This window comes from Columba livia, chromosome 1 (genome assembly GCF_036013475.1).
Source record: "Columba livia isolate bColLiv1 breed racing homer chromosome 1, bColLiv1.pat.W.v2, whole genome shotgun sequence".
Taxonomy (NCBI): domain Eukaryota; kingdom Metazoa; phylum Chordata; class Aves; order Columbiformes; family Columbidae; genus Columba; species Columba livia.
In genome coordinates this window covers 91,596,756-91,618,571 of record NC_088602.1, presented here as the reverse complement: position 1 = coordinate 91,618,571, position 21,816 = coordinate 91,596,756, and the positions used below count along the sequence as shown (strand labels likewise).

The 21,816-nt window shown below is 43.8% G+C and overlaps 2 protein-coding genes and 1 long non-coding RNA gene across 7 annotated transcripts in view; 2 read left to right on the top strand and 1 right to left on the bottom strand.

Moving 5' to 3' along the window:
• The first annotated feature begins 1,796 nt into the window (after nt 1-1,796).
• Nucleotides 1,797-16,965, top strand: EPCIP (exosomal polycystin 1 interacting protein). 3 transcript variants are annotated; one of them, XR_010473326.1, is made up of 4 exons: nt 1,929-2,142; nt 11,236-11,415; nt 12,496-12,611; nt 14,552-16,965. XR_010473326.1 is itself a non-coding variant. In XM_065066577.1 (3 exons), exon 3 carries the CDS (start codon nt 14,618-14,620, stop codon nt 15,290-15,292), a length of 675 nt encoding a protein of 224 aa, XP_064922649.1. In that variant the 5' UTR covers nt 1,797-2,142; nt 12,496-12,611; nt 14,552-14,617; the 3' UTR covers nt 15,293-16,784. The 3 variants fall into 3 exon arrangements, 2 of the variants coding, with proteins under 2 accessions (XP_064922649.1, XP_021155466.2); XM_065066577.1 differs by lacking the exon at nt 11,236-11,415 and having other exon boundaries at nt 1,797-2,142; nt 14,552-16,784; XM_021299791.2 differs by lacking the exon at nt 1,929-2,142 and having other exon boundaries at nt 14,552-16,784.
• On the bottom strand, nt 8,695-19,091 carry LOC110365416 (uncharacterized). Its single transcript, XR_010473329.1, has 3 exons — nt 18,952-19,091; nt 9,536-9,624; nt 8,695-8,829 (listed from the first exon to the last, which is right to left on the bottom strand). It is a non-coding gene; the product is annotated as an uncharacterized LOC110365416 (long non-coding RNA).
• Nucleotides 19,092-19,635: 544 nt separating this feature from the next.
• The window catches only part of PAXBP1 (PAX3 and PAX7 binding protein 1), a 28,134-nt gene continuing 25,953 nt past the window's right edge, over nt 19,636-21,816 (top strand). The window contains exon 1 of one of the 3 annotated variants that reach the window (XR_010473320.1): nt 19,636-20,192. Coding sequence is in view for 2 of the 3 variants with exons in the window: in XM_065066550.1 (XP_064922622.1) it covers nt 19,736-20,192 (457 nt within the window). In the remaining variant the exon portion in view is untranslated. The remainder of the gene's footprint in view (nt 20,193-21,816) is intronic. The other 2 variants (XM_065066550.1, XM_065066547.1) reach the window with 2 other exon arrangements.

The window sequence follows — 21,816 nt, the reverse complement described above, 5'->3', positions numbered from 1 at the left end:
CCATTTGCCCCAGGGACAGCTCAGCCCTGCAAAAAGGAAGGATGAGCCAGCCTTAACAACCTATAATTTTCTTCTATATTACTTGTACCAGATGATTATATCTTGCAAGAAAGGATTACAACTTGATTCAGGGAAGATTCTTTATTGGTTTTACCTTTTTCTGATGTTTTGTGTCGTTGAACGACAAGGGCAAATAATGCTGTCTTTTGAGGACATTCATTCAGAGTTCCTCCAAAGCTGTGGGTAACATATCCTTGGATTGGAGGTATGTACAGGCGTAAAACTCAGGTTCACTCAGTTTCCATAGCTGGGCTATTGAGCTGGCTGCCAGCCAGATACTTTCTTAAGTTACTTGGCAGCACCCAGGTGACCCAAAGGAAGACTAAAATTACCAGAAATAAAGGCACTTTGTGTTAGCCCTAAGGGAAAACACAAAGCTAAGGATGGTATGGAGCAAGGTGGAACAAAGGTATTCCCCTATTAGATGCATCCAAGAGGGACAAAATGGGTTTAAAGTATAGTTTATCCTGAAATACAACAGACTTTCTGATAAGTATATATTAAGTCAAATTTGCCACTACCTTATCTGTGATATAAGTAAGGCAAAGTGTATCATTGTGTAACATCAACAATTCCTGTGTGCTCCGCATATTTACCTAATGCCCAGTTCATGCATTTATTACAAAACAGGGCTCCCCAGAGCACGTCTCCTCCAGGACCTGAATGGGCATCTTGTGAGTTCAGGGGTCTGAATGGAGTTCTGATGGGCAGAGAGTGAAACAGTGCTCCTTCAATTCTGAATAAGGATGAGAGGGAACTGGAGTTTCTTATGCACCAGGTCTCCCAGGAAAGAAAAAGTACAGGCACAAATCCCATATTCACAAATCCACAAATCAGACAACTTGCCTGAAATATCTATAGCATAATCAGTTGGAATTTTTCCTTTACATTTGCATATGCAATACGTCTCATAAATTAGTAGGTAGGGCTTTAATCAGAACAGCATTTTAGTGTCTAACTTCCATTGGTTTCAGTGACGACAAAATGCCCAAACACTTCTCTGAATTGGGCCTAAATGACACTATCACTCCTGGCTTTGGCCAAATGCCCTTACTGAGATGACAGCACCAGCGGTTCCCAGAGGGCTCTTGTTCATGTAAAGGCCAGGCATTGTTTTTGAAAAAGCGGCAAATATCTTTTCATTTGAATCACAGAAATTCTTACTCTTTGTTCCCTGCAGGTGCCCTGCCACAGTACCTTTGCCCTGCAGTACATTGCCTCGTGGCTTTTTTGAGACATTCCTACTGCATTTCCTTGTGAAGAAACTTATGACTGGCCTCTCCGTATAAATAAACCTGCTGGCCAGGCTAGCTGTAGAGATTTCAGCTTTCAGTAGGTACTCTCTTGTGGTAACAACATCATGAAACATGCCACAAAGATATCGTTTTCCATGCTGGATCATGAAGAAGCATGCACAGCGTTTAGAGCTACGTTGCACCTCTGCTAAGCTGTGAGGTGAAAATTTCCAGTTACTTTTTCCAGTTGGGTGAACAGGCTTCAAACAGCACCTGGGTTTTTTCTGTTTTAAACCTACACACAAAGCCCCCAGAGAGTGGGCAGAGCAGAGTCTGTCCCATGGGGACAGTCACGGGGCTCCCCAAATGGAGAGCTAGGAGGGGAGCACAGCACGCCCGAGGTCCCACCTCCCTCCCTGTGCAGCAGGCTGGACACCCCCTTGCAAACATTGGTCACCAGCTGCCACCACTCAGCTACACCCCAGCTCCCCTCCCAGAATTAATGCTCCTGGGGAGGGCGTCGGCCACCTCTAAGCATTTCCAGGTGATCCCTTCCTGTACGATGGCACGGGAGCAGAGGAAATAAAGACAGGTAGAGATCCTGCCGCGGTGGCATTGATGATAGGGGTAGACCCTGGACCGCTCTCCTGCTTGTCAGGGGAACAGCATGGGTTGTCAGCTCTTTGAAAACATAAGAAGAGCAGCAGTGAGTGGGAGAGGAGGCAGTGCCAGCTGCCCTGTGGGCTGACCCCACTCCCAGCCACAGCCCAGCATCCCTGCCTCGGCAAGCGCAGCCATGCGGGAAGCCGGGTGGTGACGAACCCATCTGCTGGCACCCGGTGAAAGAGTAAGTCGCTCTCTCTGTTTCGGCTCAGAAAGGGGGTGTAAATAACAAAGGAACATTTAATAGCTTGTATTTTTATAAATGAGGCCGTTTCTCTTCCAGCATAGTTTTTTTTTTTGCCAGTAACTCTTTCTTCCCGGCAGGTATTTTGTTTCAGATTTGTTGTTTTGTAATCATGGTGAAATAACCGATTCTACAGAGTTTCTCTTTTGTATGTTGCAATTGTTTATACACTGTACCTGTATGTCTTTGGTAATAATTAATAGCTTTATGAATAATAACCACAAACAACACAGGAAAGATTTTGCTACTTCTTGCAGGCACTTCTTCAGGCAATTTTTTAAAGGTGACAGAAGTGTTGGTGGGAATTATTCCAGCTGACAGGAGTTGGGTCATTTTATTTTGTTAAAACTGCCTTGAGAAGAGCACTGGAAGAAGAGGCTTGGGAAAAGAACAGCTAAGACCTGTGTTTTATTCTGCCATTTAGTTTACCTGTGCTTTAGAACTGTGTTTCTTTCTGTCACTCAACGCATAAATCTGACCAGTAATACAGCAAGGATAAAACAAAGTACCTACACCATCATTATATGCCTCTGGAGTCTTAATGGCAATGTCAACATCCACTATCCGGGAGAGCGAACAGGACCCGAGACGCCCAGCACCAGGGGGTCCCACTCCAGAGTTTCTGTCTCCAGCTGCTCAGTGGCCATTAACATTTCATAACAGCTTTCCATCACGCAGCTTTCTCCTCTCACATCTTTTTTTTTCTTAATCTAGGATTTGAACAACAGAAAAGGAAGTGTTAAAGTACGCTTTTTATACCATTTTCATTTGTGAAGTAAGCATTATGTTTTGGGCTTGGCAAATCTTTAATTTCATGTAATGCTTAACTTGAACTTTTGTTCAGGTCAGGTTAGAAAGGGCGTTTGGAAATAATAACAACAAGTTGCAGGCAAGTTTTATTCCCTAAAGTTCAAACAGTGCAAGTACCCTTGCTCCAGGGAGTAGCTGGTTTGATGTAAAAAACAGATAATCTTTAAAAGTGGACTTGAAATTAATTTTAGTATCTCAGTGTTCAACCTGAGCCATCAAGGATAACTCTGTTTTTCAGACGGTGCTGATCACCCATCCTCAGCACACCTGATTTCCCAGAAGTTGTCCCTTTCTGGGGACAGATAAATAAACAGGGATTTGATTGTGCCTACCTTACAGTTACAAAAGTACTTATTTTAAGAAAATGTTGTGCATTTGTGAGCATACAAATGCATGCTCTATGCATGTATATACACTTTTTTTTGAATACTCAGACCTTAAATCACAGGAAGCACAACTCCCTAACATTGTAGCTTACTTGCATTTAGCACATTCAGGGTCAGTGCCAGTACTGAAGAAAATTGTATTTGCTAAGCCTACTTTTTCACAAAAATAAATAACAATAGCCTACTGGAAGGGAAAAGGCTAGATTGTTCAGGAAGCGAAAGAGGAAGTTATTGAAAAGTACTGATCTATGATTTGGAGTAGAAGATATTTTCACAGTGTAACATATAACTGTGTACTCTGGGGTATCTCCTTAATACAAAGCTAGGGTGCAATTTTTTATTCCTGACACCTTTTCGGTACAGGCCTCTCTCATAAGCATCAGGACCAGAGTTCAAGCCACTAATGCTTCCATTATTTGAAAGCTGCAGAAGGCACTGCAGAGAAATATCAGTCAACAGACTGGAATAGCTGCCTGGTTAGATAGCAACACAAAGAAACTTATTCTTCTATAATGCCTTCCCTCTGAGACTCTTAAAGCACTTCATAACCACTGAACAGAAAACTGGGATTTGTAGTCATAGGCTGTAAAAGCAAGCAGGGTGGAAACACGCTGCCATAATGGCACTACTAGAAATAAAATTCTGATTTTCGGTTTCATTAGATCAGATTTATAGCACTGATTTCAACCCGGTTAAACAGGTGTAATGACAAATCCTGCCTACGGTGCTCGAGCAGGTAAGGTATGTTTTATCTGCTGCTGCTTTGTAAAGCTGCACAGAGCAGTGCTCTCCTCCTGAGATGGTAAAGTTTTGTACCACTTTCTTCTCACTTTTCATTGAAGTAAATGCTTGTCCTGGTGCAACTCAAAGGTGAATACCCAGATCAATGTGTCAGATCATGGTGTATCAGCCTTCCTGGAATAGCTCCATGTCTGTCCTGGCAATGCAAATCCTGTCACTCATCTTAGTCCCCTGCTCTTTATTAGGAAAAGTGCAGACCGTGTGTGTGAAGCAAGGCATGAAAATGAAGACCTTACATATGCATCCTTTCTACTATCAGGGCTGGAATTAATCAGGCTGTGACCTGCTGATGGTGACATACATCCAAGGGAAAAAGGGAGGTATCATCACTCCTAGTTCTTCGGAAGGGCAAGACTTCCTCCTTTCCCTTGGGTCCTCTCCTATTATCTGTCTCCCTGCAGTCACATAGAATCATAGAATCATTTCAGTTGGAAGAGACCCTCAAGATCGTCAAGTCCAACCATAACCTAATTCTAGCACTGAACCATGTCCCTAAGAACCTCATCTATGCGTCTTTTAAACACCTCCAGGGATGGGGACTCCACCACTTCCCTGGGCAGCCTGTTCCAATGCCTGACAACCCTTTCTGTGAATAATTTTTTCCTAATATCCAATCTGAACCTTCCCTGGCACAACCTGAGGCCATTTCCTCTTGTCCTATCACTTGCTACTTGGGAGAAGAGACCAATGCCCAACCAAGAGACCAACGCTACAACCTCCTTTCAGGTAGTTGTAGAGAACGTGTCACAACCTTCCCCACTGTAACATTTGCTTCCAGTATGGACAGAAGCGCTGTATGGGACAGATGGGCCTGATGACACCTGCATTCCGAGTCCCAGTGAGGATCCATGAGAAACAACTTTCTTTGCTCTTTCAGAGGAGTGACATCTTGTACCCCTCCCAAGTGGCCTTTAACAGAAAAACTCTTTCTTTGCATTGCGAGAACCTGATTTTGCAGAGGTGATTTTAGATGAATTGTCTGTCTCGGAGCCCGTGTACACCTGAATACCAAAATACCCAGACATTAACATTTTCAATGGTCTGTGTGTTGTTCAAGTGGCCTGTTTTATCTTACATTTTTACCATTGCTGGGAAGGAATTTGTCTCGCTACACTTGATGGCACCACTGCTTCTGCACTGGCTGCTGAGCCAGTGCAACCCTGGCTTTCACTGCACAAGCGAATGCAAATACAATTTTCAACTTATTGACAATAAGTATGGATCATGCTGCAGCCTGGGAGTCTGCAGAATGTCAGCTTTTATCACTGAGCTATTTTCCTACATTTATCTGTGGAGCAGCTAAATAAATATGGTAATTGTTTAAACAAAGACATGGAAAACAAAATACCGGTGTCTCTGCCATCAGTCCACTTAGGGAACTCCTCAAACTCCCACAGAGTAAAAAAGTCAAATCCAGCCATCTGTTTCCTTCAAGACCTGAGACTCCTTAGGGCCTTCTGGTCAGATAATGCATCTATGCTGCAGTGAAGACTCAGACTAGACTTATGAAGATAATGACTCCTCAGATTTAACATAACTCTTTACATTTTCCTGTAAACTCGTATCTCAACACCTGCTTAGTTCAGTAGATGTTAAAAGCTAAACTTGCTGTTTCTCTGCAGACCACAAATCTTATTTTTTTCAGCTATGATTTAACAATAGAAGTTTTTTTTCTTTTTTCCAGAAGATCCGACAGGCTTTCAAACAAATTGTTAGCATTATCTTTGAACAAAAAACAAAACTAACAATAAAAAAACACAAACAAAAAAACAACCAACCAACCACAATGAGAAAAAATTCCACTTACTCTTTCAAAGGCCAAAGAAATTGCACTTCAAAAACCTCTAGTTAGTCATGATGAAAACATTCTTTAAAAATCCCTTTTTCAACTAGCATTTTACAGGTTAGACTGATATTAAGTATCACTGAAAGTGTACACGGATGAAGGCAAATCTGGGGCATGCTTTGCTCCTTAGAGTAATGGGAGTTTTGTCTGTGCTCCTCTCACTCTTGCCTCCCTTTTGTGGTTTCTGGGCAGCTGGCGAGCGACACATCAGCTGCAGTGATATGAGCCCATTGACCCCCACATCCTCATTGCCACCCTTGCTGTGAAATGCATCATATTTTTTTACACGTTCCTCCCATACCTGCATGCATACAGGAAAAGATAGAGGCAGTCTTGCAGTTCTACTGCTGAATGCTTTTGTTTTTGTCCAGCCTTTCATGTTATTTTGATCTAAAATGGGTGGGTTTGGTATTCACCCTGTGTACATTACTCAAGCTACACAAGATTATATGGATTTAAGCTCCTCTTTGCTTAACACAGCACTTTCACATAGGCACATGTTAACACAAGTGATCAATGAGGGGTTTTAATTAGTTTTTTTTCTGAATAGAGAATGGAAGAAAGCACCCTGTGAAGAAATTAATTGTATACGCCTGGGACTTCCATTGAATAGGATTAACTTTCCTTGAGACAGTAGCATTCTCACACAACAGCCAAAGGCTTTTTATTGCTTTTTTGCAGTCTTCTTAATACACAGATCTGCAATTAGCAAAAAAAAAAAAAAAAATGGTGGAATGATCAAAGCAAATTCAGAAACCCGAAATGACACTATTACTGAATAAGCATTGAAAATCTCCTTCAGCTACCAGAACCTATGAAGAGAAAGGATTGGGGATGGAAGCTTGAGCTAGAAAACTTCTGCGATAATGTGTTACAAAACAGCAGTTTCAATGCTGAAGAAAGGATACACATCTAAAACCATGCATGGCTAGAGCAAGCAAACTGGAATAATTTTCTGCTGATATCTATGTCTAATCCAATTTTCACTCCAAAGGCCCTCCACTCAGGACAAAAATGAATAAATTATTTGCTAGATTTAGATCATTTTTTTTTTCCTTTTTTTTTTTTTTTTTCAGAAGCAGGTTATTGCTACTGGAAGCAAGCAAAATTTCCCTAAAATCATTATGATTTTTGCTGGCTGCTAAGCAGAGAATGTAGCTTCTCTCCTCCCCTCCCTATCACAGAGATCACAAGTCCGAAGCACTGGTTTCCTGCCCCCTCTCCGGGCCAGCACAGTAGGCTGGACGGACTCCAAGGCAGCTGCTGGGATCTAGTTTTCCTCTGGTTTTTGCACTGAAAGAACAACACATTACTGGAGAACAAATATTGGACTGCCTATAAACTGCACAAATCAGTAGCCAAAGTGGAAGCAGAATGGGTGGCTCTTCTAGAAAAATGTTTCACAGATTCACAGAATGTTAGGGATTGGAAGGGACCTCGAAAGATCATCTAGTCCAATCCCCCTGCTGGAGCAGGAACACCTTTCTGTTAGGAGAGGTTTGTGAAGTTAGCAAAAAAATTTGCCCCAGGACCTCAGTTTTATACTCTTTCCCTATGTTCTGCTCTATTAAAGAGCTTCCTGATGTGTTCAGGAAGGCTCCCCACTTCTTCCTTCTCCTTCATTCCTTCATCCCATCCCTGGGTTGCACTTGTCTCTCCTCCACCAAGCCTCTTATCACCACCTTTCCCCCTTCATTCTACAGCTGCCTCCTTTGCCCACAGCTTCCTCCTTGTTCCACAACAGGAGCTGCTGTGGTTTCCTCCTCACCCACCTGCATCTGCTGAGTCTGTGCTCTGTGGTTGAGGTACTGTGTTCAGGTATTCCTAGACATGCTTTACTATGGACTTATTCAGTTGTTATAGAGCTGCTCTTGGTGCTTAGAGCTGCCTTTTCTTCCTTATTCTCCAAGTATTCAACTCAAAAGGCCTGGCTGTATCAAACAGTCCTCCAGTTGGGGATGATGCAAGAGTTTCCTGGCAATGTCAAGGAAGACTTTTCTGAAGCAGTCTATGATGAAAACTGGGTGGTAGCTTTGGACTTCAGGAAGCTTAAATGACAGATGAAAACCAAGATTACACCAATCACCAAAGCCACCTTGATAATTAACATTTTCAGGTCAATTAAGAATCTCTTGATCTTGAACACATCCCATTTCCACTTGCCCATTTTCCAGGAAGCCCTTGCAGCAGCGGAGTTTCTGTCAGCACTCTTTTTGTAAGCACTGAATCTTTGCTTTCTGATACTTGAATCAAGGTACCTCTTCAATTCACAGACACCAAAATCCATTATTTAAAATCTTTCTGACAGGCTGTAATTGGCAGGTGAATACTGAGGAAACACTGAGGAAACAGCTGTTTCGAGGAGAACTGGATCAACCATAAGTAATTCCTATAGGGCAGTCATACTCTACCAATGCTTAGTGAAGTTGGGTGACTGCTTAAGAGAAGAAGCAGGCAGAAGAAAAGACCTCTGGGGCAATGCAGTCTAATTATTATTCAAGGCGCTGGCTCATTCTTATACACTGATTTAATTTTTTACTTCATTCTGAAACATTAAATGCTTACTACATTGTGACTCTGGAGGGCAAGGCAGTGTGAGGGTGTGACTCAGCGGCTATTTTTCTACTAATTTTACTCACCTCTTGTTTTTTCCACTTCAAAATGTATTTCCAAAAACAGACTATGTAAAGAAAGAAAGAAAGCAGGCTTTATTTTATCCAATTTACTTCGATTTATTTTATCCAATTTATCTTGATTTGTTGAATGTTGTATCTGTAACAAAAACTGACCAGATGAAAGGAAACGTTGCAATTACAGTGCATAATTTCAGAACACTACATAATTGTTTGCTAACTGTGTGAGACAAACTTAGAAAAAGTATCAGTGCACTTGGGTGAAGGGCTTGCTATTATATCCCACCTATGCCTCATTTGAAACAGGATTGATTACGTTATTGTTAGAAGTAATACCACCATGAAGAAACCATGTTGTTAGAATAAATCACCATCTTTTTGAACAAATTACTTCTTTACTGCATTGCACAAACAAGTGAACCCATGGTGGTATTACTTCTGCTGGAGGTCATCTTGTTGCCCGGCAGAGCTCTAGATTCTTTTACTCAAAAGTTTAAATGAAACCTTCAGCAGTAGCACAGGACTCCTATAGCACACACCACGCTTAGGCTACAGAGCCATTGTGTGTTTCAATCAAAATGTATTTATCGATCAGCTCACTGCAACTGGTTAATGAACAAATCCAGTCACCCCTGGTATGAAAATGTGTCACCATTTCTATTACTCCAGTCACTTTCAAAGACTGATGACCACCACATGTAAGGTTGGACGAGAATGACTGTCTAGAACAGCTGAATTGAATTTTATGGAAATCAAATGCAGACCAGCTCCTTCTTAGCTCGACCTTCTGTAGACAAAGGGATTATTCTCTGCAACAGAACACATGCATAAAAGCAGGCAGGTTTTTGTTTACTGACCTGTAAGGGAAACACATTCAGATCATTTGCCAAGTTCAGATTTGAAGTACAATTCTCATTTCTGAAGTTCATCAGTCTTCTAGAATAAACTGAAAAGATGAAAAACGCTTATGTTTTTATTTTTACAAGACTGCTATACCCACTATGCTGTTAAGCAAGGAAATGTTGAATGGCTTATGGAAACAAGCTGTAAAATTAATTGTGTCAGGTGGAAAAGTCTTTAAATATCTATAGATTTTTTTTTAAATGTTAAGGAGAAACAACACTCATCATGATATGACAAACCTCCATTTGCCGAAGTTGGTAGCATAATAGAAGAGTAAGACATAGACTGAGTCTGTTGGGTTGTTTTATCACTAAAATGCTGCCTTGTAGCCATAATCAAGGCAGAAGGCTGCAGAACTTGTTGCTTAGTCTCTGTATATGTACTGATTATATCATAAATCTAGCTAAGCTTGATTTAAAAATTAGGGAAGAGAACATGGCATATCCATAATTTTCCCTAGAAAATTGTACATAAATTCTTGACTTTTACCAAAATCTGATGCATTCCTTGGGTTTCCATAGATTATACGTAAAAATATTTTAGTGAGATCAACGGGTAAATTACCTCTGTTAAGGGGAGTGGGTAATTCTCAGAGAGAGAGCATGATGGAAAGATGTATCCCATAGACCAAATTCTCCAGTTTTCTAAAGACATTCCTTTGTTATTTGTAAATGTGGAGATGATGGAGAACACAGCCCCAAAACAGGCAAAAGAATTGCCCCATATTTTCTTTCAGCTTACTGACGATATTACAACAAAGGTGTTTCCTGCATCTCCAAGAGCCTTGCTGAATGGATCTTTGCATTACAAGCAATCCAAAATACAAGGAATCTCTGCAAAGGAGGAAGATTTTTGAAAATAACTCAATTAGTTTTTGCAACTTCAAAACCACTTCCTGAGAGACTAAGGGTTTATTCTTTGTGTAGCTCATCATGACATCAACACAGCAAACTAAAAAAACATTAACAATTTTGTGTTTCAGTCCTTTCAATGATTAAACTCAGATCACCTCAGCCATTTAGCTTCATACTAACAAGACATCATCCTGCATAGATTCAGGCCCTGGCCCAGTTTTTCAGACTCCTGCTCTTCCTTGATCCTCTTTCCTTTTCCCCCACCCTCTGTCCTGGCAAAGTCCTGTCAACTGCCATGTCTGCAACTTTTGCTTCACATTATTCTTTATCTTCCTTACTGAAATTCAGACTCTTCTGAGCCACCCCTAGAGAAGACAAGATAAAGACCTCCCCTCCTAGGCTTTTAGTGAAAAGAAACTCTTGCTAACTAGTGACCCCCCTCCTTTCTAACAGTGTCTTGACAGCAGTAATAGTTCAAAATGATACAACTCAGAGTCAACAACCTAGTGCAGTTAACTTTAACTTGCTTCTTCCTTGCAAGGCAGCTCCTCTCTCCCCTTAAAATTTAAGCCAAGCTTTTTCCAAGCCTTAATCAGTGCAGACAGCAAAGTAATTTGATTAACATACACATTTTTCTATAGATAATTGGTAGCTTCAGTAAAGGTGCACTGCAGGTGCATTTGACACTTCACTGATGGAAAACCTGCAACATATATTTCACTGCTTGCATATCACTCACCAAAACCACACAGAAACTAAATACCAAGACCTGAATTGATAGGACTGTTTCTGCCTTGCAGGGAGCAGAAGAAGATATCAAGTATTTCTGGAGATAACATTTCCTGGAATGCCAAAATTAGGAATTTTGTTTGGATTTTGTTGGACAGAGCCCAAATGCTATCAACTAAGCTAACCTTGGAAGAAATTGGGGTTTGGTTGGCTGCAATACAGTAGACAACTAAAGATTCCCCGCTCTTCAGGTACTGAAAAAAAAATATGAAAAGGAATGAAGAGTTAAAACTAATGAGAATGCATCAAAGTATTTTATTATAATGTTTTATGACTAGTAAATTCTCACATGTTATGTGGGAAAAGCAATATCACTGTGTTGACAAAGATGGGAGTTTGAAATGCAGACGTGCCGAGTCTTCAATTAAAATCTCTTTTGCTTAGTTCAAACTCATATTGTTAGCATTGTCTAGGAATTCTTCTTTAAAATATTACCTCCAAAACACATAAATAAAAATAATTTTATCGAGTTGTGAAACAGCAGTGATATTACAGATTTCTGATTTGTTAGTAAGCACAGTGTGCAGGTTCAGTAATAGGATTTTCATTGTGATGCATGATTAGATGCTTAGATACTGGAGACCAAATGAATCTAGTAGTTATGACACCAGAAGAGCTACAGTTTAGATAAGTCTGACCTTTGAAGTTAAACATTAGCCAACAGTTGGACTGGTATTTCTGGTATGTCCCACAACACAGATTAGATATTTGATATAAGCACTAAAATGTCTGTATCCACCATTTAAGAAAACACACTGAATTCAGGGAGTACATACAGAATTAAATCACACTCAAGTCAGTTTGTATACATTTGCACTATATGGGTCTTGTACACGAATGGCCATATTCTGTCAGACCAAAGACCCCTCTAGTCCAGTAGCCATCTCCATGTGCAGCCATAAGGCAGTGCATAGCAGAGATGTCAAATGGGATAAGAACATGTGATACTTACTGCTGTAATTTCCTTTGCCTCCAACTATTTTCAGCACAGGGCCTTCTGTAGCCAGATGTGTGGTGCATGTGTGCATGATAACTGCAGCAGACTGGTCCTCATTGAACTTATCCAGTCGTGCCTTGGATTTGTGAAAACTTTTTGCACCATCTTTGCTAAGGATCAACAAGTCAGCTGTGACCCTACTGGTTTTATTTGAGATGTTTTGTTGTTGCATGGAAGAGGGAAAAATTGATCTTTACGCATCATCTCCATGTTATTTGTGCTGTTATAGGTCACCACCATATCCTGCCTCAACCATCTCTTTTCTCATCTACAGTTGCACCTTACTGAAAGAGAAGCCTTTCCACATCTCATCACTCTTGTTGCTCTTCTCTGAACTCCAGTCCCGTGGTCTCCTTTCTGAAATAGTGGGATCTGAATTGCACACAACAGGCAAGTATCAGCAAACAAGTGACTTATGCAGTAGCTCAAAACCACAGTCTCTTTTTCTCCATCATTTTCCTATTACATCTTAACAATTTAATTACTTTTCAATAGTTGTTAAGCAATGAACTGATGTTTTCATGCAACTGTCTATCACAAGCTAAAGATCTCATTCTTGGAAAGGATCTGGTGGTAATGTCTGGCCCAGAGTCCACCATTTCTTATGTGCAGATTCTTCCTCCATGTGCACATAACTTTCCCTTTTCTTTCTCTTCCTATGTATGGCAAAGTGCTAGTCATTTCCCAAGCATCACAGTTTCTACAGATTCACTGACAGGAGAATGAATTTCGAAGAAAAAAGGTAGACTAGAGGACTATATCCTCTATAAGTGAGAAATGTGGAAAGTTGGACACAAACTACTCTGTCAAGACACAGTTTTGTGGGTTTCCTAATATTTAATGTCAGGCAAAGAACACTCTCACTTGAACTTTCAGCAGGAATTGGACTTAAAACATTTAGATCTAAATCACGTACCTGTTAAACTACCATGTATACGGTAATGCTAATAACTAAGAGAACTTTAGTGTGATCCTAAAGACACATTTCTTAATCTGTTAAATGATTATGAATTTCATAGCAGAAGATTCCACTGTCTAATGATGGAAGACTGGGTAACAGACAAAACCAGTTTGTATATTTATTATAAATACTATTATTTTCCTGTTTATCTGGTATGTTTCTCCAAAACTGTAGGTGTATTGCCATGTTTTCTGAAGTGCTAGACACATGCATTCTTGACCTGGAAAAATCTTTTCACGCGCTAAGGGCCAAATTCTGTTCAGTGCATACCTTATTGATGCCTTCACTAAGACCTGCTGCTTTTGGTCAAAATTTGGCTCTGTCTCTTGGTGCTTCAAAATAATTACAGTAAAATCTGACAAACTTTCCAACATCTTATAATTTGTTTTGAGAAATGACATTCTGCTCGTACCATCATTTAATAATATGTCAGGAGAGCCCAGATGTTCATGGTTAGACCGAACCCCACTCTGAAAACCAAAGGGCTGGTAGCTGAGAATCCAAGAGTCCTCACCAAACCTGGTCCCAACCATCTGAAGTGGAGCATGGCTGGGATGGAAACTTGCTCCACTGTCATAAGCATGCGTGGAGGTTCTACTTTGTTTGCCAGGGTAAATAAAGAGGGCCAGAGCAACCAACAAAGCCAGGAACTATCCTACGCTAGTTACTATGTGGAGACACAGTGAGAGATGGTCCGTGCTCCCCAAAACTTACAGAGTGAGGCTGGAGCAGAGGTAGCTTCATATGGATCAAAAGCAGGTTTTAACAGCAACAAGCTGTTAACATCCCACATGTGCTGCATCTAGCAGAACTTCTGGCCTTAGCTTGCTTCTTTCTTCCTTCCTTCCTTCCTTCCTTTCTTTCTTTCCCTTTTTTGCCCTGTATATCCCACGCTCAGTTTAAAGGGAAGGTTATCACAACCCTTACTAAACAATTCAGGTATGAAACAAACCACTTCCAGCTTCTGTCTTTAGCCCTTCCCAGACTGTCTCACTCGTCAGAGTGGAGAACACAGTCATTTGGGAGACAGACAAAGGGAAAGCAGAAAGCAGAAAAGAGTAATAAGAGTTCTGCCCTTACATTCAGACTGGGCAGGCTGAGGAGCTGCCTGGGTAGAGAAGTGGGTCCAAGCCGTCCAATAAGCAGATGAAACCATTTAGAGCAAAAGAGGAGTGAAAGATGAATCCCAAACACGAGTTGCAATTCATTTTTCTCAGTCAGTGCAGTTTACTTCCCCTCTAAAGCAGGGCAACCTGCAAAACTGCAATATGGTTCTGAACAGATGAGACAGATAATGAGAGGGAAAAGCAAAGTAATATTACCCTTTCAGTGGTCTTCGGTATAATAAATAAATTGTTTTTCTCAGCAGGTGAAGAAAAGTGATATAATTCACCGAGGAAAAGAAGACATTTGGCAGCTTGGTGCCCTAGTACTAATGGAGCCAAGAGCCTTCTCTGCTTTCTCCTTTTGGCTGGCTCTCATTTTGGCTGGCCTCCTTGGCATACACATCACTGGCAGTTTTGTGAGAAGTCAGAAGAACCATACACTAATTTTCACCAAGGAAAATGCAATTCGCAACTGCAGCTGCTCGGTGGATATCCGTGATTGTGATTACTGCCTGGCAAACCTGATGTGCAATTGCAAAACAGTGTTGCCTTCTACCATCGAAAATACTACCTACAAGAGCCACCTGACCATTTGGTTCACAGACACCTCTGTGCTGGAGATGCTCCTCAACTTCACAAGGGTGTGGGATTTGAAGCTCTCCTTCTGTGGCACCACTCCTCTCCCAACAGAATACTTGGCCATTTGGGGACTTCGAAAGCTCCGGGTAAACAAGGTCAAGGGACGATTTCCAGAGCAGAGTGTAATCATCCACAGCAGCAACAACAATGAAAACGAAGACTTGCTTGCAGTGCACAACAAAGACAGGCAAATGCTTGCATACATTTCTTTTCTGGATACCTCACTTTTCAATGGATATTCTTTGCTGAAGTCATACAGCGTGGACAACGTCTCTAGTATCACAGAGCACTTTCCCAGCCTGCTCTACTCTGATGTTTTCTCAACCTCAGACAACAAGAGCTATGTTGTAACATTCATTTACTGAGCTACTTAACATATTCTCTAGTCAGAGGCATGGTAAACTTCTAGGAGAGAGATGGGACCTCTTTAAGTCTGTTTGGTTTGGCCAGGAGGAGCTGTTATGGGATGGAGTTTTGACTGTGATAGCACTCCACAAGGAGGTGTTTGCAGTGAGACAGACTCATCCAACCAATTCAGCAAAATGCTTTCTTAAAGAAGAAAACGTGAAACGACTGTTTTAGAAAGCATCAGTACATTTTTCTTTTTATATATATCATCAACTAAGAATTTAAATCTGCAGATAAATTTTGGCTTAAGGCTGTGCCTCAGACAGAAAGAGACGTAACTATGTACCTCCAGTTGTAGAAGAACCAGAGCCTTCAGAGAATCACTTAGGTTAGACGGCAGCTCAAGAGGTCTCCAGTCTAACCCCCTGCAGGGCCACCTCTATGATCAGACCAGGCAGCTCAGGGTTTTCTGAAGTTGGGTCCCAAAAACCCCCAAGGACAGAGCGTGCACAACCTCTCTGGGCAACCTGCTCTGCAGGTGGAAATGTTTGTCCATATATTAAGCCCAGCCTTCCCTTCTCCAGGCTGAGCAAGCCCAGTTGCCTCACACTTTTTTCAGTCACATGCATCAGCCCCTGACCATCTCGGTGGCTCACCACTGGGCCACACCAATCAATCCATATCCTTCTTGTACTGGTGGGGACCAAACCGCACACAGCACTCCGTATGCAGCCTAGGAAGTGCTGTGACAAGGGGAATAATCCCTTTCCTTCATCTACTGGCCATGACCCTGTCGATATGGCCCACTGCTGTCAGGTTCAAGGGGTGCCAGGTAGCTACAGGTTACTCAGACTGGAAGCACAGCATTGTCCTTGCTCTTGGCTACTCACCAGAGCTGGGAACCCTCTGCTCAGGCTGGGTGATGCAGCCTTTTACGAAAGCAAGGCTGGGCTACACAGGCAACCTCCAACGTCAGCGCACAACCGAAAGTGCATTTTTGAGGTGACCAGGATGCTCTGCTCCCTGCCAAGCCTCAGCACGCATCACAGAAAAGCACTGGGCAAGAGGCCACCTAACAGATGAGACACCACTATGCTCACAAAGGGACTTTTCACAGGTAAAGTCCTGCCTCTTTCATGTCAGGTGTGACAACACCTGCAATTTCCCCAAATTCAGAGAGCTTGACTTCATCTTTTGTGATAACAGCAAGTACTGCTCATGTTCTCCTCTATGAGGAGAGAGAAAAGCCCCATCCAAAGATTCTCATCTGATACGGGAGGCAAGGCTTCTGGCAGACATGTAGCAAACAATTTTCAGATGCATTGTAAGAGAAAGATCACCATCCCCTGAAAAACATATGTTGGGACTATTCATATAGCCCAAAGTCTGCTCTTCACCCATGCCTGCAGGATTTGCATTCTATGAGATATGACTAAGGCCGGCATTCATCCATATAGTACAATAAAAGCTTTAGAACAGCAAGTCCTAACAGTCTGGCATTGCCAAAAAAGGATTACAACAAATCGCGATAAAATATGTGTATTGAGGAGAATGGCTATTTAGATTTGGAAGAACCAATGAATTTGCTTCAACAACTTTAAAGAAATACTTTTTGTATAACTATAATAAATGATGGAGCAGTTTTGTTAGGAAGCAAAACTTAATTTTTCAGAATACTTAAATACATGTACACCTTCCATTACTGTGAGTTTTCCCACTGAAATCAACAATGCAGTAACTACTGAATTAATGGGGTCTTCTTGCAATTACAAATTAACAGATTTAAGCACACAGGTGTTGGAAGGCAGGGGACTGAACTCAATTTAACTCAATCAGATAACTATTAAATCAGCTGTTGTAAAGATGTTATTTCTTTTGTCAGCACCTTGGCAACAAACCATAAGCCTTCTACCCAGATCACAAATATTTCTTGTGACACCTCTCATGGTTGTGTTGCAGGTTACAAAATGGTTAGGGCTGACAAAGCTTGGCAGTAGGGGGGCTGGAGGGGTGGTGTTCTGGGCACACTGCATGCCTGGAATGTATTGCAGTCACAGGCAAATAATTCAGATTGTCTGCCCAAGAATCTCATGCTCCAACTGTCTGTGCAACTAACCTTGTCTTCACAAACTGGCTACTTACTAATCCTGCACAGGATAGCTTTGTGGGGGGAAAAAAAAAAGAAAAAAAAAAAAAGAGCTGGCACACACAAACAAATATCTTCATTTTTAAATGTTACCAACCCTCTATTTTAAAATCTGAGGAAAACACATATAAATGATCTTCAGTCAACTCACTGAGGTTCTGCTGCCCTCTAGTAAAAAGCGTGCTGCATAACACAGTACTTGCACATTGCGGTGACAGCAGTGGTTGGCCGTTGTTCCTGTTACAAAACTCACACACGCAGCAGTAACAGAATGTATGTATTCTGGCCTTGTCAGGAAGTAACCGTAACATGAATAAATCCATGGGCTTTCTAGCACTGCAAATTACAGTTTCAGTTACTTTTGCCACTATAGTGTTCTCAGTAATACTCATGCAAAAGACCTTTTATTCCAGTGCCCAAGTAACCACTGCAGATCTTCCAGAAATCAGCAAAAAACCCCTCCTCTCAGTTATACGTGCAGCAGAAATCCACAGCACCAATATTGCAGTGATCTTTTCAACACCCCCATTCTTCTCCCAGTTTCAATTTTATATGGCTTTGCCATATGAAATTATTGTATTAGAAGCTTGCAGACTTTCTTCAGAGCAACGCATAGAAAACATATACCACATACGTTTTATCAGTTGGTGGAAGTTTCTTTTGTCTGCATGTAAACTACACACGGTACATTAAGTATCACTCTGCAGAAATAATTGTGATTTTGCGGATCTGTTTTAAATCCCAGTGCAAGCCACTCACACTTAACCACACTCAACATCCTATGGCATTTGATCACATATTCACAGCAATTAATGTTTATATACCCAATGGCGTAATTCTTAATGTATCAGATTCAACCTGTATGTATTTGCCAGTCCTTAACCTTGATGCATGATTACTGGATATGCCAATCAATGGAAATTGAGGTGATTTTTTTTTAATCAGAAAAAAAATGGAGATAGAAGCTGTAAATTTACAGTTTTCCCTCCTACTAGTGGTTCTGGTGTGACTTCAGGAAGTCAACAGAGATTGAGAACACCTCAAGAGTAACGCAATGCTTTCTACAGGAGATCCTGCTGTGCAGCCACAGTGAGAGGCTGCAGGAGACCAGCCAGGCCCCTCTACTCTATCTCCTCCTGGGCAACCTCCCAAGGCAGCTGGCAGAGACACGCTGCAGGGGAGTCTTGCACTCCTGGTATGGCAGGACTGAAAAGATGTTCCTCCAGTTCCAAACACTTGTACTTAGAAAGACTGCCCTCAATAAGGCCATTGATCTTTTGGTATCTGCCAGCAAACTCAGTTTTTCCTTAACACTGAAACACTGGAGGTTCCATCCAAACATGAGGAGAAACTTCTCTGAGGGTGCCATAGCACTGTAACAGGCTGCCCAAAGAGGCTGTGGAGTCTCTCTTTCTGGAGATATTAAACACCACCTGGACACATTCCTATGTGATCTGCTCTGGGTGAACCTGCTTTTGCAGGTGGGTTGGACTAGATGGTCTACAGAGGCCCCTTCCAGCCCAAACCAACCTGTGATTCTATAAGGGAGGCTCGGCAGACTCCTGCAGACGCCCTCAGCCCCGACGAAACTGAACCACAAGGGGCCTCACACATAAAAGATGCTACTGTGTAACACTAATGAAGACAAGACCACATTATTTCTCCCTCCAAGGCAGAAGACAAGATCTCCTCAGGGAGGGCAGCGGCTTTCCGGCAGAGGCCGTGCGGAGCCAGGGAGCACCCTGCCCGCCGAGAATGACGTTGTGGGGGTGGACCTGGGTATCTGCACCCTCTCCGGGTGCCCGCTGCCGCCGTCCCCAAGCTGGTTGTCGAAAACAAGCCCACCGGGGCGGAGACGGAGAAGCCGAAGCTCGGCATCCCGCCTCACCCGAGGGAGACACCGGCCACGCTCGCCCCCCGCCCGCCCCGGGCAATGGCGCATTCCACAGGGGCCGCCCGGGAGCCCTCCGGCGCCCCCCTCGCGCGCCGCGCTTTCTGGACACAAGATGGCGGCCGCGGCGGCCGCTGGGAAAGGAAGAAGGGGGAGTGGCGGGCGGCGAGGCGAGCTGCTCTAGCGCTGGCTCTCTACGCTCCTTGAGGTGTACGCTCTATCCTCCGTCTCCGCGGCCTCTCTGTGGTCGGGCGGCCGCTCGCCGTTGGCGGGCAGGCGGCAGCGGGCGGAGGGCGGCAGGTGGCGCTGTGGCCGCCGGCGCGGCGGCGATCATGCTCGGGGAGCCGGGACTGGGCCGCGGCGCGGGGTGGCGGGAGCGGGCGGTGCCGAGCAGAGCGGCGCGGGGGGTCGGTGCTCGGCGGGATGTTCCGTAAGGCGCGGAGGGTGAATGTGAGGAAGCGGAACGACTCGGAGGAGGAAGACGAGGAGCGCGACGAGGAGCCGCCTCAGGAGCCGGCGCCGGCGGCCGGCACGGGGGGTGAAGGGCCCGGTGAGGCCTCCATGGCGCTGGCGGCGGGCTCCGGGCTCTTGCCGCTGCCCCCCGGCTGCGTGCCCCTCGCCCTGCCCGGCAGCCCCGCGGCCTTCGCCTGCGCCGCGGGCTACGGCGCGGCTCTCGGCTTGGGGCTGGGCTTGATGGGAGCCGATAGGGCTGGCCTGGGGGCCTTGCCGGCGCCCGCCCTCCTGTCCCCCCCGCCGCCGCCGCAGCAGCAGCAGGGCAATGGGCTGCCGGGGGCCGGGCGCCCCAAGGAGAAGAAGAGGCCTCGGGAGAACAAAGAGGTGCCGCGGGCGAGCCTGCTCAGCTTCCAGGACGAGGAGGAGGGTGAGGCGGGGGCTGCCCGCTCGCGGGCACCGGGGGCCGGGCGGCCTTTGGCTCGCTGCCTGCACGGCTGGAAGGGACCGCGGGCTGCTCAGCCTGCGGCGGGTCTCTGCCCGGCGTCTGCGCAAACCCCGTCCCCCAGAACAGCCGGGGTGGATTTATTTTTTTTTTAAAGGCAGTCGGGTTGCCCCGTGTGATATCGGGGTGATGAGGGTTCGCATAAGCGAGGGGGGCCCGGGAGGGGCAGCGCAGGGGGACAGGGAGCGCTCCGTGGGCAGCCGCCTTCGGCCCCGCTGCTTTCCCGGGCCAGAGCCCCCTCCCGCGGGGCCAGCGTACTCCCAGCACCGGGTTGGTGTTCCACGGGCTTAATTCCGGCCTAGCGGGGTAGATCGCCTCTACGTCTGTATAGCTGGTGCCTGATTGCTGCACCCCTGTTAGGCTCACTGCAGCTGGGCACAGGCTGTAGGCTGAGCTGGGTTTGTGCAGTAGCAGGTACTAGTCCTAGGGCCTGTGCAGCCCCCCACCCAGAACCAGCAGTGCTGTCTGAGGGGCAGCTTTGTTTTTATCTGATGTGGCTGGTGTTTGCAGGTGGGGCTACATGGTATCCTAGAAAACTCCATAGGAAGCCGCTGGTGTTTTGTTGCAGCTAGTTCATCTAGCTGCCCACAACGTTTATTAGATTAACCTACGCAAATAGTGGAAAAAGTGGTTGAACAGCTTCTGGACCTCAGCTTTTGGAAAAACAGCATAGCTGTATTTGTACCATGCTTCAGCAAGTAATTCTGCAGTATTCCAGCAGGTGCTGTACAAATGAATTGGTCCATTCACACTCAGATAATCTGATCATGGATAACAGTTATTACATATTAAGAATTAGCAAAAAACACTGCTCAAACTCCAGAGTTCATTACATCCCAGAAGTTTTGGGTGAATAAAATGAGAAGCTTGTTTTTGTGATACCGTTGTTATCAGGAGAGTTAGTATGCATCTTGAATTTTCTTAGAAGGAATTCTTTTGTAATCACTGGAACTTGGATTCTAAGACTCGTGATTTGAAATCTTGACAGAAGTAGTGGAAACATGGAGTTACACTACAGACTTAAACAAACAAAAGACCACCAGATTTGTGTATTTCCTACATCAAACTTTGATTATTTTTTTTTCTATGCTACTTAGTTCTTAAACTTACTTAGTTCCTTTTGGTAGGTTATAGTGCTGCAGACATTTGAACTGATAGTACAACCAAAACCAGCCATTCCCTTATTCATGAGTTGTGTATATGTGTGGCTGTGAAACGACTGTGGGTCCAAAATGTTGTGGCTTCATGTAATTCCAAATTTGTAGTTGCAGTGAAGGATCAGCTGTTTTTTGTTTGGTGGTTGTTGTTTTGTGGTGGTGTTTTGTTTTTTGTTTTGTTTTTATATTAAAAAAAAAAAAAACAAAAAACAAACAAACAAACTCCGATCAGATAAGAGCAGGCCATGTGTGTACACTTTTGTGTAACTTCTGCCTTGCTCTTCTGTGACCATGTGAGCAGGATGAATACACTTGAAAATAACTCCAAAGAGATGAGGCAGACACGAGTCCGCATGAAAGAGTGTGGGACTGGTTTTGTTGCAACAGTACCA